At 39.6% G+C, this 12,500-nt stretch overlaps 1 protein-coding gene across 1 annotated transcript; it reads right to left on the bottom strand.

Moving 5' to 3' along the window:
- Positions 1 to 8,730: 8,730 nt before the first annotated feature.
- Positions 8,731 to 11,746, bottom strand: LOC143522413 (uncharacterized). The gene is made up of 7 exons (XM_077016142.1): positions 11,674 to 11,746; positions 10,997 to 11,046; positions 10,859 to 10,883; positions 10,358 to 10,756; positions 10,127 to 10,267; positions 9,845 to 10,041; positions 8,731 to 9,723 (listed from the first exon to the last, which is right to left on the bottom strand). The coding sequence occupies exons 1-7, from the start codon at positions 11,688 to 11,690 to the stop codon at positions 9,548 to 9,550; spliced, it is 1,005 nt and encodes a 334-aa protein (XP_076872257.1). The 5' UTR covers positions 11,691 to 11,746; the 3' UTR covers positions 8,731 to 9,547.
- Positions 11,747 to 12,500: the final 754 nt, after the last annotated feature.

Genomic DNA, 12,500 nt, shown 5'->3' with positions numbered 1-12,500 from the left:
CCCTGTCTCTGTTTGATTGCAAAAACCTGAATTGCGTGGGAACCCTGGTAATTGGGATTAATTTGAGGGGTTTGTGTTAAATTCACAATCCCTCGGGAGCTTATACCCCCGGGGGTGGCATTATCGGAGTTATTTCCTGGTTTCGGCCACACCGCTACAGTTGTAAAACTTGATGAACAACCTGGTTCCCTGCTACTGAGATCTAACGCTAGCTCTAGCGCTTAGCTGTTTGTGTGAGTCATCTCCACACATCTCAACTTCTTCATTTGTGCACTCTTATTTCCTGCACTTATCTCTCACTTTCTCCTTGATTCTGTCAGTTATCTAGGAAAAAATATCTACACCATTATATACACTTAACACATATAGCCTACACAACAGTGTTTACCTGTTATGTTTGTCGTTAATATGAATTGGAGGAGCTGAGTTCTTACGCCCATCTGTGTCCAGCAGTATCAGGCAAGGGTGTTGAGAACTCGTGCCCAGAATCATCACCTCTCCATAGCCTTTAAACGCCCTAACATTCATAAAGAGACAACAACTAAATAACGTATTCTGAAGACCTGAAGGTTATTATCACACTCATGTTCAATTATTCAGGATTGAAGAATGAATGAGACAGTAAACATGCCAGTAATGACACATGCCATTACAGGCTACGTATACTATTTGTGGTACATTACCTGAGAACCTCAGGGTCTGTGGAGCGTGACAAGTCTTGGAAAATCGGCAAATGGTCTTTGAATTCACTCCAAACATTGACCTCTTCAGACATTACAAATTTACGGCCATCATAAAGACGGTTCAATGTAGATAGCCAAAGATATTTAGCCTCATTATACATTTTTTTGCGCAAAGAAAGCATTATTCTGTTGATCGAAGGTTCGGTCTGGAAAAGCTTTAGAACTTGTTCAGACATGATCCAACAGATATAAATGCTAACAAGTACTGAGTCTAAGACACATGTATTTTTGAAACGATAGGTGCTATAGTGACCACCAGCTTCTAATTTCAAGATATCCATATCCAAAAATTACTTCTTCCAAGAAATGACTTTTACAAGCTTCTTGGCAATATGTGGTTTGTGAGCGTGTGAGCTTTGTATATGGCGCCAAATTTCGGGTAACCATGTGTCATGTCTGAGTAATGCTTTTTCATTGGTTGAGGATGACGTCAGATCACCGTGTTCAGGGTGGGTGTAATGCATGGGCTGGGACAATAGGGGAGCTGTGGTGAGGATGAGGTGAAGATATTTGTTCACAACTTCTCTTAACAGCCAGACCTTTTTCCTGTCTCCTGAATTACTAGGATAATACATTCTTCATGATGTAGAAATAAAGGCAGATCGTTGTAAAACTTGATGAACAACCTGGTTCCCTGCTACTGAGAGCTAACGCTAGTTCTAGCGCTTAGCTGTTTGTTGGTGTGAGTCATCTCAACACATCTCAACTTCTTCATTTGTGCACTATTTCCTGCACTTATCTCTCACTTTCTCCTTGATTCTGTCAGTTTTCTAGGAAAACATATCTACACCATTACATACACTTAATAACACATATAGCCCACACAACAATGTTTACCTGTTATTTTCGTCGTTGATATGAATTGGAGGAGCTGAGTTCTTACGCCCATCTGTGTCCAGCAGTATCAGACAAGGGTGTAGAGAACTTGTGCCCAGAATCATCACCTCTCCATAGCCTTTAAACGCCATAACATTCATAAAGAGACAACAACTAAATAACGTATTCTGAAGACCAGTGTTAATTTTGACAGCAATTTTTAATTTAGTTTTAGTCTTAGTCTAGTTTTAGTCGACTAATTATCATTAGAATTTAGTCGACTAATTATCAAAAAAATTTAGCTGACTAAAATATAAATGGTGTAATATTCATTATATACACTTGCACAAAATTAAACATTTATTAACCAGTTACAGAATATTATTGTTTGTATGTGCAATATATACAAAACAAATTTCCAAACAACTTTATTGACCTTAACTTAGTTATTGAGCATAACAATAACAAAACATTGATGACCAGTTGGCCCGCTGTACCTGAAAAACATATGGAGTTTGTTATGAATACATATTACATTCTACATAAAACTGGGTGCCATAAAAACAGCAATGCCATAGCCCGCAGATGTCGTTTCATTTGTCGTTTTTTTCCCCGACATCATCGTTCCACATGGTTTACACACTGTCATCTTTTTCTCAAAGTCAAAGGAGAAATGTGTCCATATATCGCTGCTCATCTTTCTCCCTGCTGACATTGTCGAGTTAACTTTGAGTTGAATTTCATGAGTGACCACAGTTCACAGGCTGGTTTGGTCCTAACGGAGAAGGGTAATGCTGCAGCCCGGAGCCCCGGTGGGCGTGGGTAAAAGGCGGAGCATGTGTCAATCATTTTCGACTGCAGCCAATCAGATACTAGACTTTCGTTGTCAATCAATTTTTATTAAGCCAATTATCAGCCAGAGTTAGCTGTCAATCATTTTTTACTGCAGCCAATCATCTTAACAGATCTGCCAAAAGAAGGCGGAAACTGCACGGAGAAGCTCTTTAAACAGAAGTATATGCCGCTCTTACACAAAAGTAGCTGAATAAAAACATTAGAAGAGCCATGACTTTAGACATTTTTAAATAAAAGTTTAAAATACTTCTCACTTGTTATTCTGGAACGGCACTTTAATGTTTTTTTTTCCTTTATTGCACGTATTGCATCATTTGTACATCATATATATATGTGGCAGGTGTAAATTGTTAGCGGAGGGGAGGTGTAAATGGACACAAATGAAGTATAAACACCTCCGCCGAGCAGAGCGTTGAGGAGCGATTTCGATTGGAGGATCGTGCTCTATTTTTTATTATTAATTTTTCTGCTGATGCTGGTCCAGCGTGTCGTGCCAGTGATTATGCCTCGGCGTGCCAACGGTGGCCCGCGTGCCATAGGTTGCCGACCCCTGCTGTAGAGCATTTGAATATTAAATCCATTGTAGAAATTGAGCTCAGATGTGACCAGTAATGGTGCTCAAGTAAAAGAAGGACGCGATCACACAGTCTCATTGAAAATGAAGGAGTTAATGAATAAAGTGCACCAACGCAAAACCCGTGACATAATCCAAATAAAGTTTGAAGACCAGTATTGTTTTGATTGAATTCACGCCAAACATTTATCTCTTCAGACATTACAGATTTACGGCCATCATAAAGACGATTCAATGTAGATAGCCAAAAATATTTAGCCTCATTATACATTTTTTTGCGCAAAGAAAGCATTATTCTGTTGATCGTTGGTTCGGTCTGGAAAAGCTTTAGAACTTGTTCAGACGTGATCCAACAGATATAAATGCAAACAAATACTGAGTCTAAGACACATGTATTTATGAAACGATAGGTGCTATACCACCAGCTTCTAATTTCAAGATATCCATATCCAAAAATGACTTCTTCCAAGAAATGATTTTTTCAAGCTTCTTGGCAATATGTGGTTTGTGAGCTTGTGAGCTTTGTATATGGCGCCAAATTTCAGGTAACCATGTGTCATGTCTGAGTAATGCTTTTTCATTGGTTGAGGATGACGTCAGATCACCGCTCACTGATTCCAAAATGTATATGTAACAGAATGGACTGTGTTCAGGGTGGGTGTAATGCCTGGGCTGGGGAGCTGTGGCGCTGAGTGACAGGAAGTGCCCAGTCTGAATGATTGCTCCCCTTTAAAAGCAGGAAGTTGGAGGTGCTGGCAGGGTTTTTTTTGGTCTCCTCTCTGCAGAGGGTAAGGTTGGTGGCGTACAGGTTGATTTCTTTTGGAGTGTCTGTGTTAGGTGTGTGAGGTAGTGATGGGAAGATGATACCTCAAGGAGTGTATCGACACACTACACAAACTGTGTTGACACAGTATTGACACTGTGTTAGTCACTCAATAGTGACCCCTGCAGTATTTATAATATCATTGCAGGTAAACAAAATGAAAAGTTGAAAAAGCATCCTGAAAACACATCAACTCGTGAAATATTTAATCGACATTCGTTTACTTAAAATATGATCTCATCATTTTATAATTTCATTTGCTCAATTTTTTTGAGTCTAATAAAATTCAGCTAAAATGTAATGTGCAACTTATGTAAGGATTTTCATTAATGAAAAAGAAAAATAATATAATACACAAAAAATGACAAGAAATTTATTCATTTATATATTTTTATTGAGGAACAAAAGTTTTTGAAGTGTGTTGGGTCCAAGGCGATTTCTCCTCTTAGATACAAGTTCTCCTGCCTTAGAAAATCTCTTTCACAGGGTACAGACGAAGATGGTGTGCATAAATATCTAAGTGCGATGGAGAGGGGCTGACAGTCTTTGATGATCATGTTGATCACAGCCTCATCCACAGCTTGCTTGTTAGGAAATGTAAGGACATTTTTTTTGCCTTAATAAAGTACTGACAAGTTTACAAACAATATTACATAGTTACACAAAGCATTTTGTGTGTAATAAACAATTTTAAATTAAAACATTTTAATTTTATTTGAGAATTTTAACACACCTGTGGTACTCTCACCAGTATGTGCTGATTCTTCATTGCCCTATTGCCCGAGCTCTGTCACGTTGAGGACCCCGGCCCCTTTTGGGCGTGTGCGTCACAGCCTCAGCATTGATGAAGTGCTCTTATTGATGTAAGACAGCTCCGCGGAGCAGAGTCGACACTTCACCTACAATAAAATAAAATCAAAAGTGACTTTATCTGAATACAATTAAAAACTCTTACCAGAAAAGAGTACAAACATATTTAATAAAAAATAATGTCCAAAGGAGAAACAATACCTTATTTGGCGTCAAAAGAGCAAAATGATTCCAGACAGTGGAAAATTTTCTGGTTCGATCCGTGAGGGCAAAAATACAGAATCTAAAAGTAACAGTAAAACTCCATCCAACAAACCCGCGACATGCCGATACGGTTCGTTTCCTTATAAACACAATTTGGCGCGACACAGCCAAACGATACGCTTCTTGTATCGGTCACGTGGTTTTTGTTTAAAGCAATACACGCACCGATACGGGGTTTCACTCTTGTGCGCTCGGCACAGTGTTGACGCACCAGTATCGTTCGTCCCATCACTAGTGTGAGGTATCGTTTGTGTGTGTATGTGTGTGTGTGTTGAGGCTGTTTGACTGGTCTGGTTAACTTATCAGTGACTTGCTTGATCTCAATGGTTGGGTTTCACTGAGATTTGGTAGAGTGGGTGCCGTTTCAACGTGTGATTTGGTGTATGGTTGTGTGTGTGTTTACTTCAGTTGGCTTTTGTTTGTCTCAAACTGGGTGGCCAACCGGTACTGGGACACTGCGCCACCAATTATTCTAGCCAGTGACTTAGTGCAAGCAGTAGTTTGGATTCGGCAATGTGTGTTTGATGTATGTTTTTAGATATTGTTTTAAAGTTAATAAAGGTCATTCTATTTAATTAGTGGGGTTTAAGCTTGTGCATTGGGGCCACTGGCTGGGGTGAGGAGTCTAGCTGTTCACTACAGGCTTAGTCCAGGTTTTGTGGAGGTTTACTTCTGATGAGTTGTAATAGTTTTAACCCTTTTCACACCAAATGGTTGGGTGGTTTTGTAGTGGGCTTTGTAGCTAGGTTGTATGATTGCTGTGCTCCCTGTTTGTAGTGTTGCCCCTGTAGGTGAGCAGCTACCCCTCCAATCCTCCCATGTGTCTGATGTTATTTGCTTTAATAAACCCTCAAGTACATCTGATCTGTCTTATTGCTCTTCTGTGGTGTTGTCAACTTACTGGTGTCCGAACCTTGTGTTACATATATGCAAATTATGCATTATGCAAGTCTTCAAGTCATACGGGACATACAACCTAATTCTAATTTTGTAGAAAAAAAGCAGATCACACACATGACAAAAAACTAAAGGCATTTCAAATGGCAACTTTCTGATGAAACATAGTGACGAGACTGAGAGGGATCCACGTGCAAAAGCACAATGCTCTTTATTAGAACGAGTAAACAAAAGTTGGCACGCTGGTAATCGACGTGCGAGTGCTAACTCGCGTATTCAACCTGGGGTAGTCAGGCCGGTCCGAACACAACGGGGTAGCAGAGTCCGAGAAGTCCCGGGGGGGGGGGCACGTGAAATCAAACAGGAGATACGCAACATGGGTTGGCAGTACTCCGCAACCAGGAAGTGAATCAAGGGTTTATAGGAACAGCTGGGAGAGGGTGTGGCCATGAGCAGCAAGTGAATCTAGATAGGAGGATATCAGGTGTCATTCCTAAACTAAACACTAAAAGAAATCAAGAAAAAGAATTGTGGTAGCCAGTAACAGAGTTTTAGAACAAGCACAGGGAATAAATTATGAAATCACTCAATTTTGAGGGAAAAATTATGGAATCATGACAAACAAAATAACATGACAACACATCACTAGTACTTTGTTGCACCACCTCTGGTTTTTATAACTGCTTGCAGTCTCTGAGGCATTGACTTAATGAGTGACAAACAGTACTCTTCATCAATCTTCATAATTCTCTGATTGATGTTGCCAGATCAGATTTCAGGTTGGAGTCTTGTCATGGACCATTTTCCTTAACTTCCACCACAGATTTTCAATTGGATTGAGATCCGGACTGTTTGCAGGCCATGACATTGACCTTATGTGTCTTTCTTCAAGGAATGTTTTCACAGATTTTGCTCTATGGCAAGATGCATTATCATCTTGAAAAATGATTTCATCATCCCCAAACATCCTTTCGATAGATAAGGATAAGGATAAGAAATGTGTCCAAAATGTCATTGTGAACTTGTGCATTTATTGAAGATGTAATGACAGCCATCTCCCCAGTGCCTTTACCTGACATGCAATGACTGTGGAAATTTGCATGTTTTCTTCAGGCATCTGCATAAATCTAATTGGATCAGCACCAAACAAAAGTTCTAGCATCATCACCTTGCCCGATGTAGATTCGAGATTCATCACTGAATGACTTTCATCCAGTCATCCACAGTCCATGATTGCCTCTCCTTAGCCCATTGTAACCTTGTTCTTTTCTGTTTAGGTGTTAGTGATGGCTTTCTTTTAGCTTTTCTGTATGTAAATCCCACTTCCTTTAGACGGTTTCTTACAGTTCGGTCACAGACGTTGACTCCAGTTTCCTCCCATTTGTTCATTTGTTTTGTTGTACATTTTCTGTTTTCAAGACATATTGCTTTGTTTTCTGTCTTGACGCATTGATGTTGTCATTGCTCTACCAATATGCGTGCCTTTAACCACCTTCCCATGTTGTTTGTACTTGGTCCAGATTTCAGACACAGGTGACTGTGAACAGCCAACTTCTTGTGCAACACTACATGATGATTTACCATCTTTAAGGAGTTTGATGATCCTCTTCTTTGCTTCAATTGACATCTCTGGTGTTGGAGCCATGATTCATATCATTCATGTTTTACCTGCATACTAACGAGCAGCTTTAATCTGCTGCAGGTGTTAGTGTTTGTAATGAAAATTTGCAGGGTGATTCCATAATTTTTTCCTCAGAATTGAGTGATTCCATAATTTATTCCCTGTGCTTGTTCTAAAAATCTAACTGTTACTGGCTACCACAATTCTTTTTCTTGATTTCTTTTAGTGTTTCTTAAAGCCAGAAAGTTGCCATTTGAAATGCCTTTAGTTTTTTGTCATGTCTGTGATCTCCTTTTTTTTCTACAAAAACTGAAGGAACATCCCCAGAGACTGGTGATTCCATAATTTTTGCCAGGGGTTGTATGTCGATGACATGATGAAAGAAAGGTGCTTGGGCGAATTCACCTGGGAACCGCAGGAAAGACTTGTTCCATCTCACATAGCATCATGAGTTCCTTACAGATTGCCCTAGGTGTTTTCTTGAATGAATGAATGTTCGATTTACATAGCGCTTTTCTGAATACCCAAGGCGCTTTACAATTTAACACAGGTACAAGTCACAGACAACCAATCACACACACCGGCGAGAAGCGGCAGCCAATTGCGCACAGCGTACTCTCTACCGGGATCCACAGCCCCCTGGGGGACTGAATGGGGTTCAGGAAGGGGAGAGAGGACAGACCCTAGTGGCAAAGCACCATCCACCACTGGGCATACAAGCGCACGCACACACAGACACACTACTTTTTATTGAACAAAGAGACACAGACACACAGGGAGAATTTGTCAGGGACTGCCAATTTACCTAACCTCCATGTTTTTGGACTGTGGGAAGAAACTGGAGAACCCGGAGGAAACCCACGCAAACACAGGGAGAACATGGAAACTCCACTCAGATAGGGACTTGAACCCAAGACCCCAGTGCTGAGAGGCAAACGTGCTAACCACCAAGCCACCATGTTGCACCGTGTTTAGTACACATAATCACACAACTGCTACTGTACCTGCCAATAACCTTACAGATTATTTGAATCATCCTTGTGAGTTTTGCTTTAACCTCCAGTGGTGCAGTTATGTTGGTTTGTAATCACTGCCCATTATCCAGGTACAATTGTACAGTTCCTCCTTGATGACAGTAGGTGTAAGACCAGATGCCTGTTACTGCTGGTAATTGTAATCTGATGGGGCAGAGCTATCTGATGGGTGGGAATCAGCACACTGACTAAATATAGGAGAAAAGTGGGGGAGGAAAGAAAAATATATCCAGTGTATGTAAGTTGTTGTAAGTCTTTTACTTCTTCCAAAGAAAATAATCTGGAGGCTGGATTACTGAAAGAATACGGATTTTCTGAGGAGCGCTAATAGTGTTTTACCAGATTAACTGGACGGTTTTGGCAACCACACTATATTATACAGTTGTTTAACTTTTATTGCATGTTTACACATTTATATTACTAATAATATTCCAATAAATATTGCACAAAGATGGTAACTTTGTTCATAATGGACCCAGGAATACTGGTACATGGTGAATATTTTAACACTGAAAGTAAAATAAGTGACCTAAAATTAACTTCTTGTCATTTTGACAGCTTACAGTATAGTAACAAATCTTTGATGTAGACTGTCTTGAGTCTTTATGATAGCAGGGTTGCTTACACACAGAACAGTCAAATGTTTGTCACTCCAGTGGTATGTTAATGTGAAAATAAACCCAAAATGTAATTACCTGTTCTAAATACATTCAGACACAGGTTTTACTATGTATTCTGCAAATACATGTAATTTATCAAATAATGTTTGAACTCCCCAGAACCTGAAAACTCTGTGGACTTTGAATCAACTCCATAATCAAAATTCTCACTGTCACATAAGGCTTATGCCAAGAAATGTATGTTGTTCATAGGAACTTAATAAAGGTTCAATCTGCAGCCCTGTCCAGCCCTGTTTGCACCAACCAAATATACTTGACCTGTAATTCTGGATCTGGCAAATGCACTCTACACTGGACCTTTATCCAATAGCCAATGTTAGCTATAGTAACACCTATGCTTAAACTCAATCTACCATTAAGCTGTGTTTAGAACCTGTCATGGTCAGGACTGGTTGGTCATAGACGTCAGATTAATTCAGAGTTAAAGCTGTTAATCACTGGACATCTGAACATCATCAGTAGGACTTCCACTCCGGGAAGGGGGGCTGGCACACTGTAGATGATTAAACGTTAACAGTAGGTCTTCCACAGTCCCTGAAGAACAACTCTCTTCCTGTTTTGATCCTGAACTAAAAGGCATCGTTCCTGCTCCAGTCTCAGGAACACCTACAGAGGAGAAACAAAATGGAGTCACTGTGTACAGAGAACAACTTCAGAACCTGCAGGTTATCGCTGAACACTCACACTGAAACTGGGAAGTCATTAGTAGAACCATAGAAACACTTACCATGGTAATACTCTTCTGATTTATTGACATATCCGCCCAAGTATATGGTGTAATCTTGAAGGTCCTTTTCATAGTTGAAACGCTGAAAGGCAGGCTTTGCTGGGTCATCGTCATAGAGAAACCATATTCCGCAGATGCTGAAGCACATGACCATGTGTCTTTCTCTACCAAGCAGCAGAAAATCCAGCTCAAAAGTCCTAAAAGGAACATGTGGTCATTTCTGTGGTACAGTAGAGATGACAGAACCAAAGGGAGACGTCAGACCCGTTTCTGGTGAGTTACCTGTTAAGGTCATCTTCCACACAAGGGACGAGAGGACTGACCAGGTTACGGTCATCGCCAACATCACAGTCCACTAGAATGAGGGCAGGATTGGACTCGTCTTTACCCAGAGCCGTCACGTTACCAAAGGCCCTAAATTTGCTGTAATGGCAAATGTGAGAGTATGTAAGGATGGGGCAAAAGAAGCATTTTACCCCTTCATGCATGTGAGATGATTGCATGCTTGCTTACCTCAGCGTTGTTTCGTATATCGCATGGTCATTTGGAGTTTCCTGGCGATAATCGACTTGAGCACAAACCAGTTGAGCAAACCTGGGTAGATGGTCTTTTACGCTTCCAGCAATGTCAATTTGATTTGAGTTTGGCAAACGTGTCAGTTTCCTCAGCCAAAGAAGCTTTGCATCGTTGTAATTCTCGCAATTTAAATAACACATGATTAAACGAAATTCGCAATTGGACTCCAAAAGTGATTTTACGATTGGGTGTTTGATGTAACAAATATGTATGGCGGCCAGAATTGCATCTAGGACGCATGTGTTGATCAGCTGTTGTGAGCCACGAAGACCACCCGCCCTTAGGTAGGAAGACATCGCTCCTGTCATTAACATCAGTACTGCAGGTGGTCCTGAACTGGAATGAGAAATGACAGAGATGATTGGTCAGTGTTAAAGGTTGGTAGAATTTTTAATAGATATTTATCCACTTTCAACATGAAGAGATTTTTTTAAATACTTGGCAGGATTGTCCAATTTTGGATCTAAATGTGGAGAAAAAAAGGTCTAGAGTCAGATTGCGTGCTAGCAGACAACTTCTTGAAAAAAGCTTCATTGCAATCAATGTTGTAAAATAATATGAGAAAGGAAGTTGTACCCTCATTGTTGGGTGATGGATATTCGCACCGTCGCTTGGGCTGTAAAGAACTGTTAAATAACAGAAAAGGCTGTTAAGCATAATACAATGAAGTCAGTAATTTACCTTAAGCATTAAGGAAGTTTTAATACCACATATGAGATGAATGTAACCACAGATTCACATTCACTGATTGGACGTCCATATTGAGATCAATATCATCTCATTTCAAAAGGGTCAAATTTGAAAGGGTCAAAAGATTTCAAGCAGTTCACCTTGCATATAAATCAGATCTGGTACTAATGCTAACATCTCAAACTCGTGGAATTAAAATTTTATCACATTAACATCTCAGAACTCCTTGGGCATCATGTAGTGGGCGAACAAAAGATCGAGGAACCATTTCGCATGAATCCTGATAACGCATACTGAAAGTCTCGATTCACGTCCACATCTCATACTTGAATGGTTACTTTTGAAACTTGTTAATAAAAACAGAAATGAAAGTAGAACTGAATGTAAATCTGTTGGTAAATCTTTGTAAACAAACATTCATGCGTCTGTTTTCCATATCTAGCATAGCTTGACTTCCTTTCCTTAGCATGTTGACTAATACTGCAATGAGAGTATTTTGCAGAGTCAAATGACTTTAGATATAAGATTGTTAGTTAATAAAACAGAATGCATGTTTACTTTACCTGTTGTTATCCATCATAGATAAAATATTTCTGCATGATGCGCTTCTTTTACAATGACGGCACTTGGCACTGCTTTAAGTGTATCGTCACTTCCTCTTCCTCTTTACTCCTGCTCACAAATGGTTACATACTTCACTCCCTGCTGGTCTTGTGGAAGACACTTTAACATACCTGTGTATGATACCTGCCTATGAGCCGGTCCAGGTAAGGGAACGTGTAAAGAGTGCAGCATTAGGACTGATGTTGCTCATTCTTCTTATTTTGCGTGATAATTTAAGCTAAGCTCTGCTTTTCGCATGCACATCGTAGAGACTGTGAGATGATTTGTTCTTGAAAATGAGCTTACATATTTTACAATATGCAAATGAATACATATTTTAAAAATGCATGCATTTTGTTTAGTGTTTACATTCATACTGGTTAATTCCTTGTGCCCATATATTGGTGCATCTCAATTAATTAGAATATCATCAAAAAGTTAATTGATTTCAGTAATTCAATGCAAAATGTGAAACGCATATATATTAAGATTCATGACAAACAGGGTGATCACTTATCTGTAAGTGTTCATTTATGTTAATGATGATGATTATGACTTACAGCCAATGAAAACCCAAAATCATCTCAGAAAATTTGAATTACATAAGACTAACTGAAAAAAATACTTGTAATTCAGAAATGTTCTGAAAAATACGTTTTTGGAATTTTCAAATTTTCTGTAATTTCAATACTTGGTGGTGAATCCCTTTGTTTTAATCACTGCCTCGATGCGACATGGCATTGAGACAATCAGCTTGTGGCACTGCCTGGGAGTTATGGGAGTTATG

Source organism: Brachyhypopomus gauderio, chromosome 9 (genome assembly GCF_052324685.1).
Source record: "Brachyhypopomus gauderio isolate BG-103 chromosome 9, BGAUD_0.2, whole genome shotgun sequence".
Lineage (NCBI taxonomy): Eukaryota > Metazoa > Chordata > Actinopteri > Gymnotiformes > Hypopomidae > Brachyhypopomus > Brachyhypopomus gauderio.
Note: the sequence above shows the minus strand (reverse complement) of the source record. Positions and strands in the feature narration are given on the sequence as shown.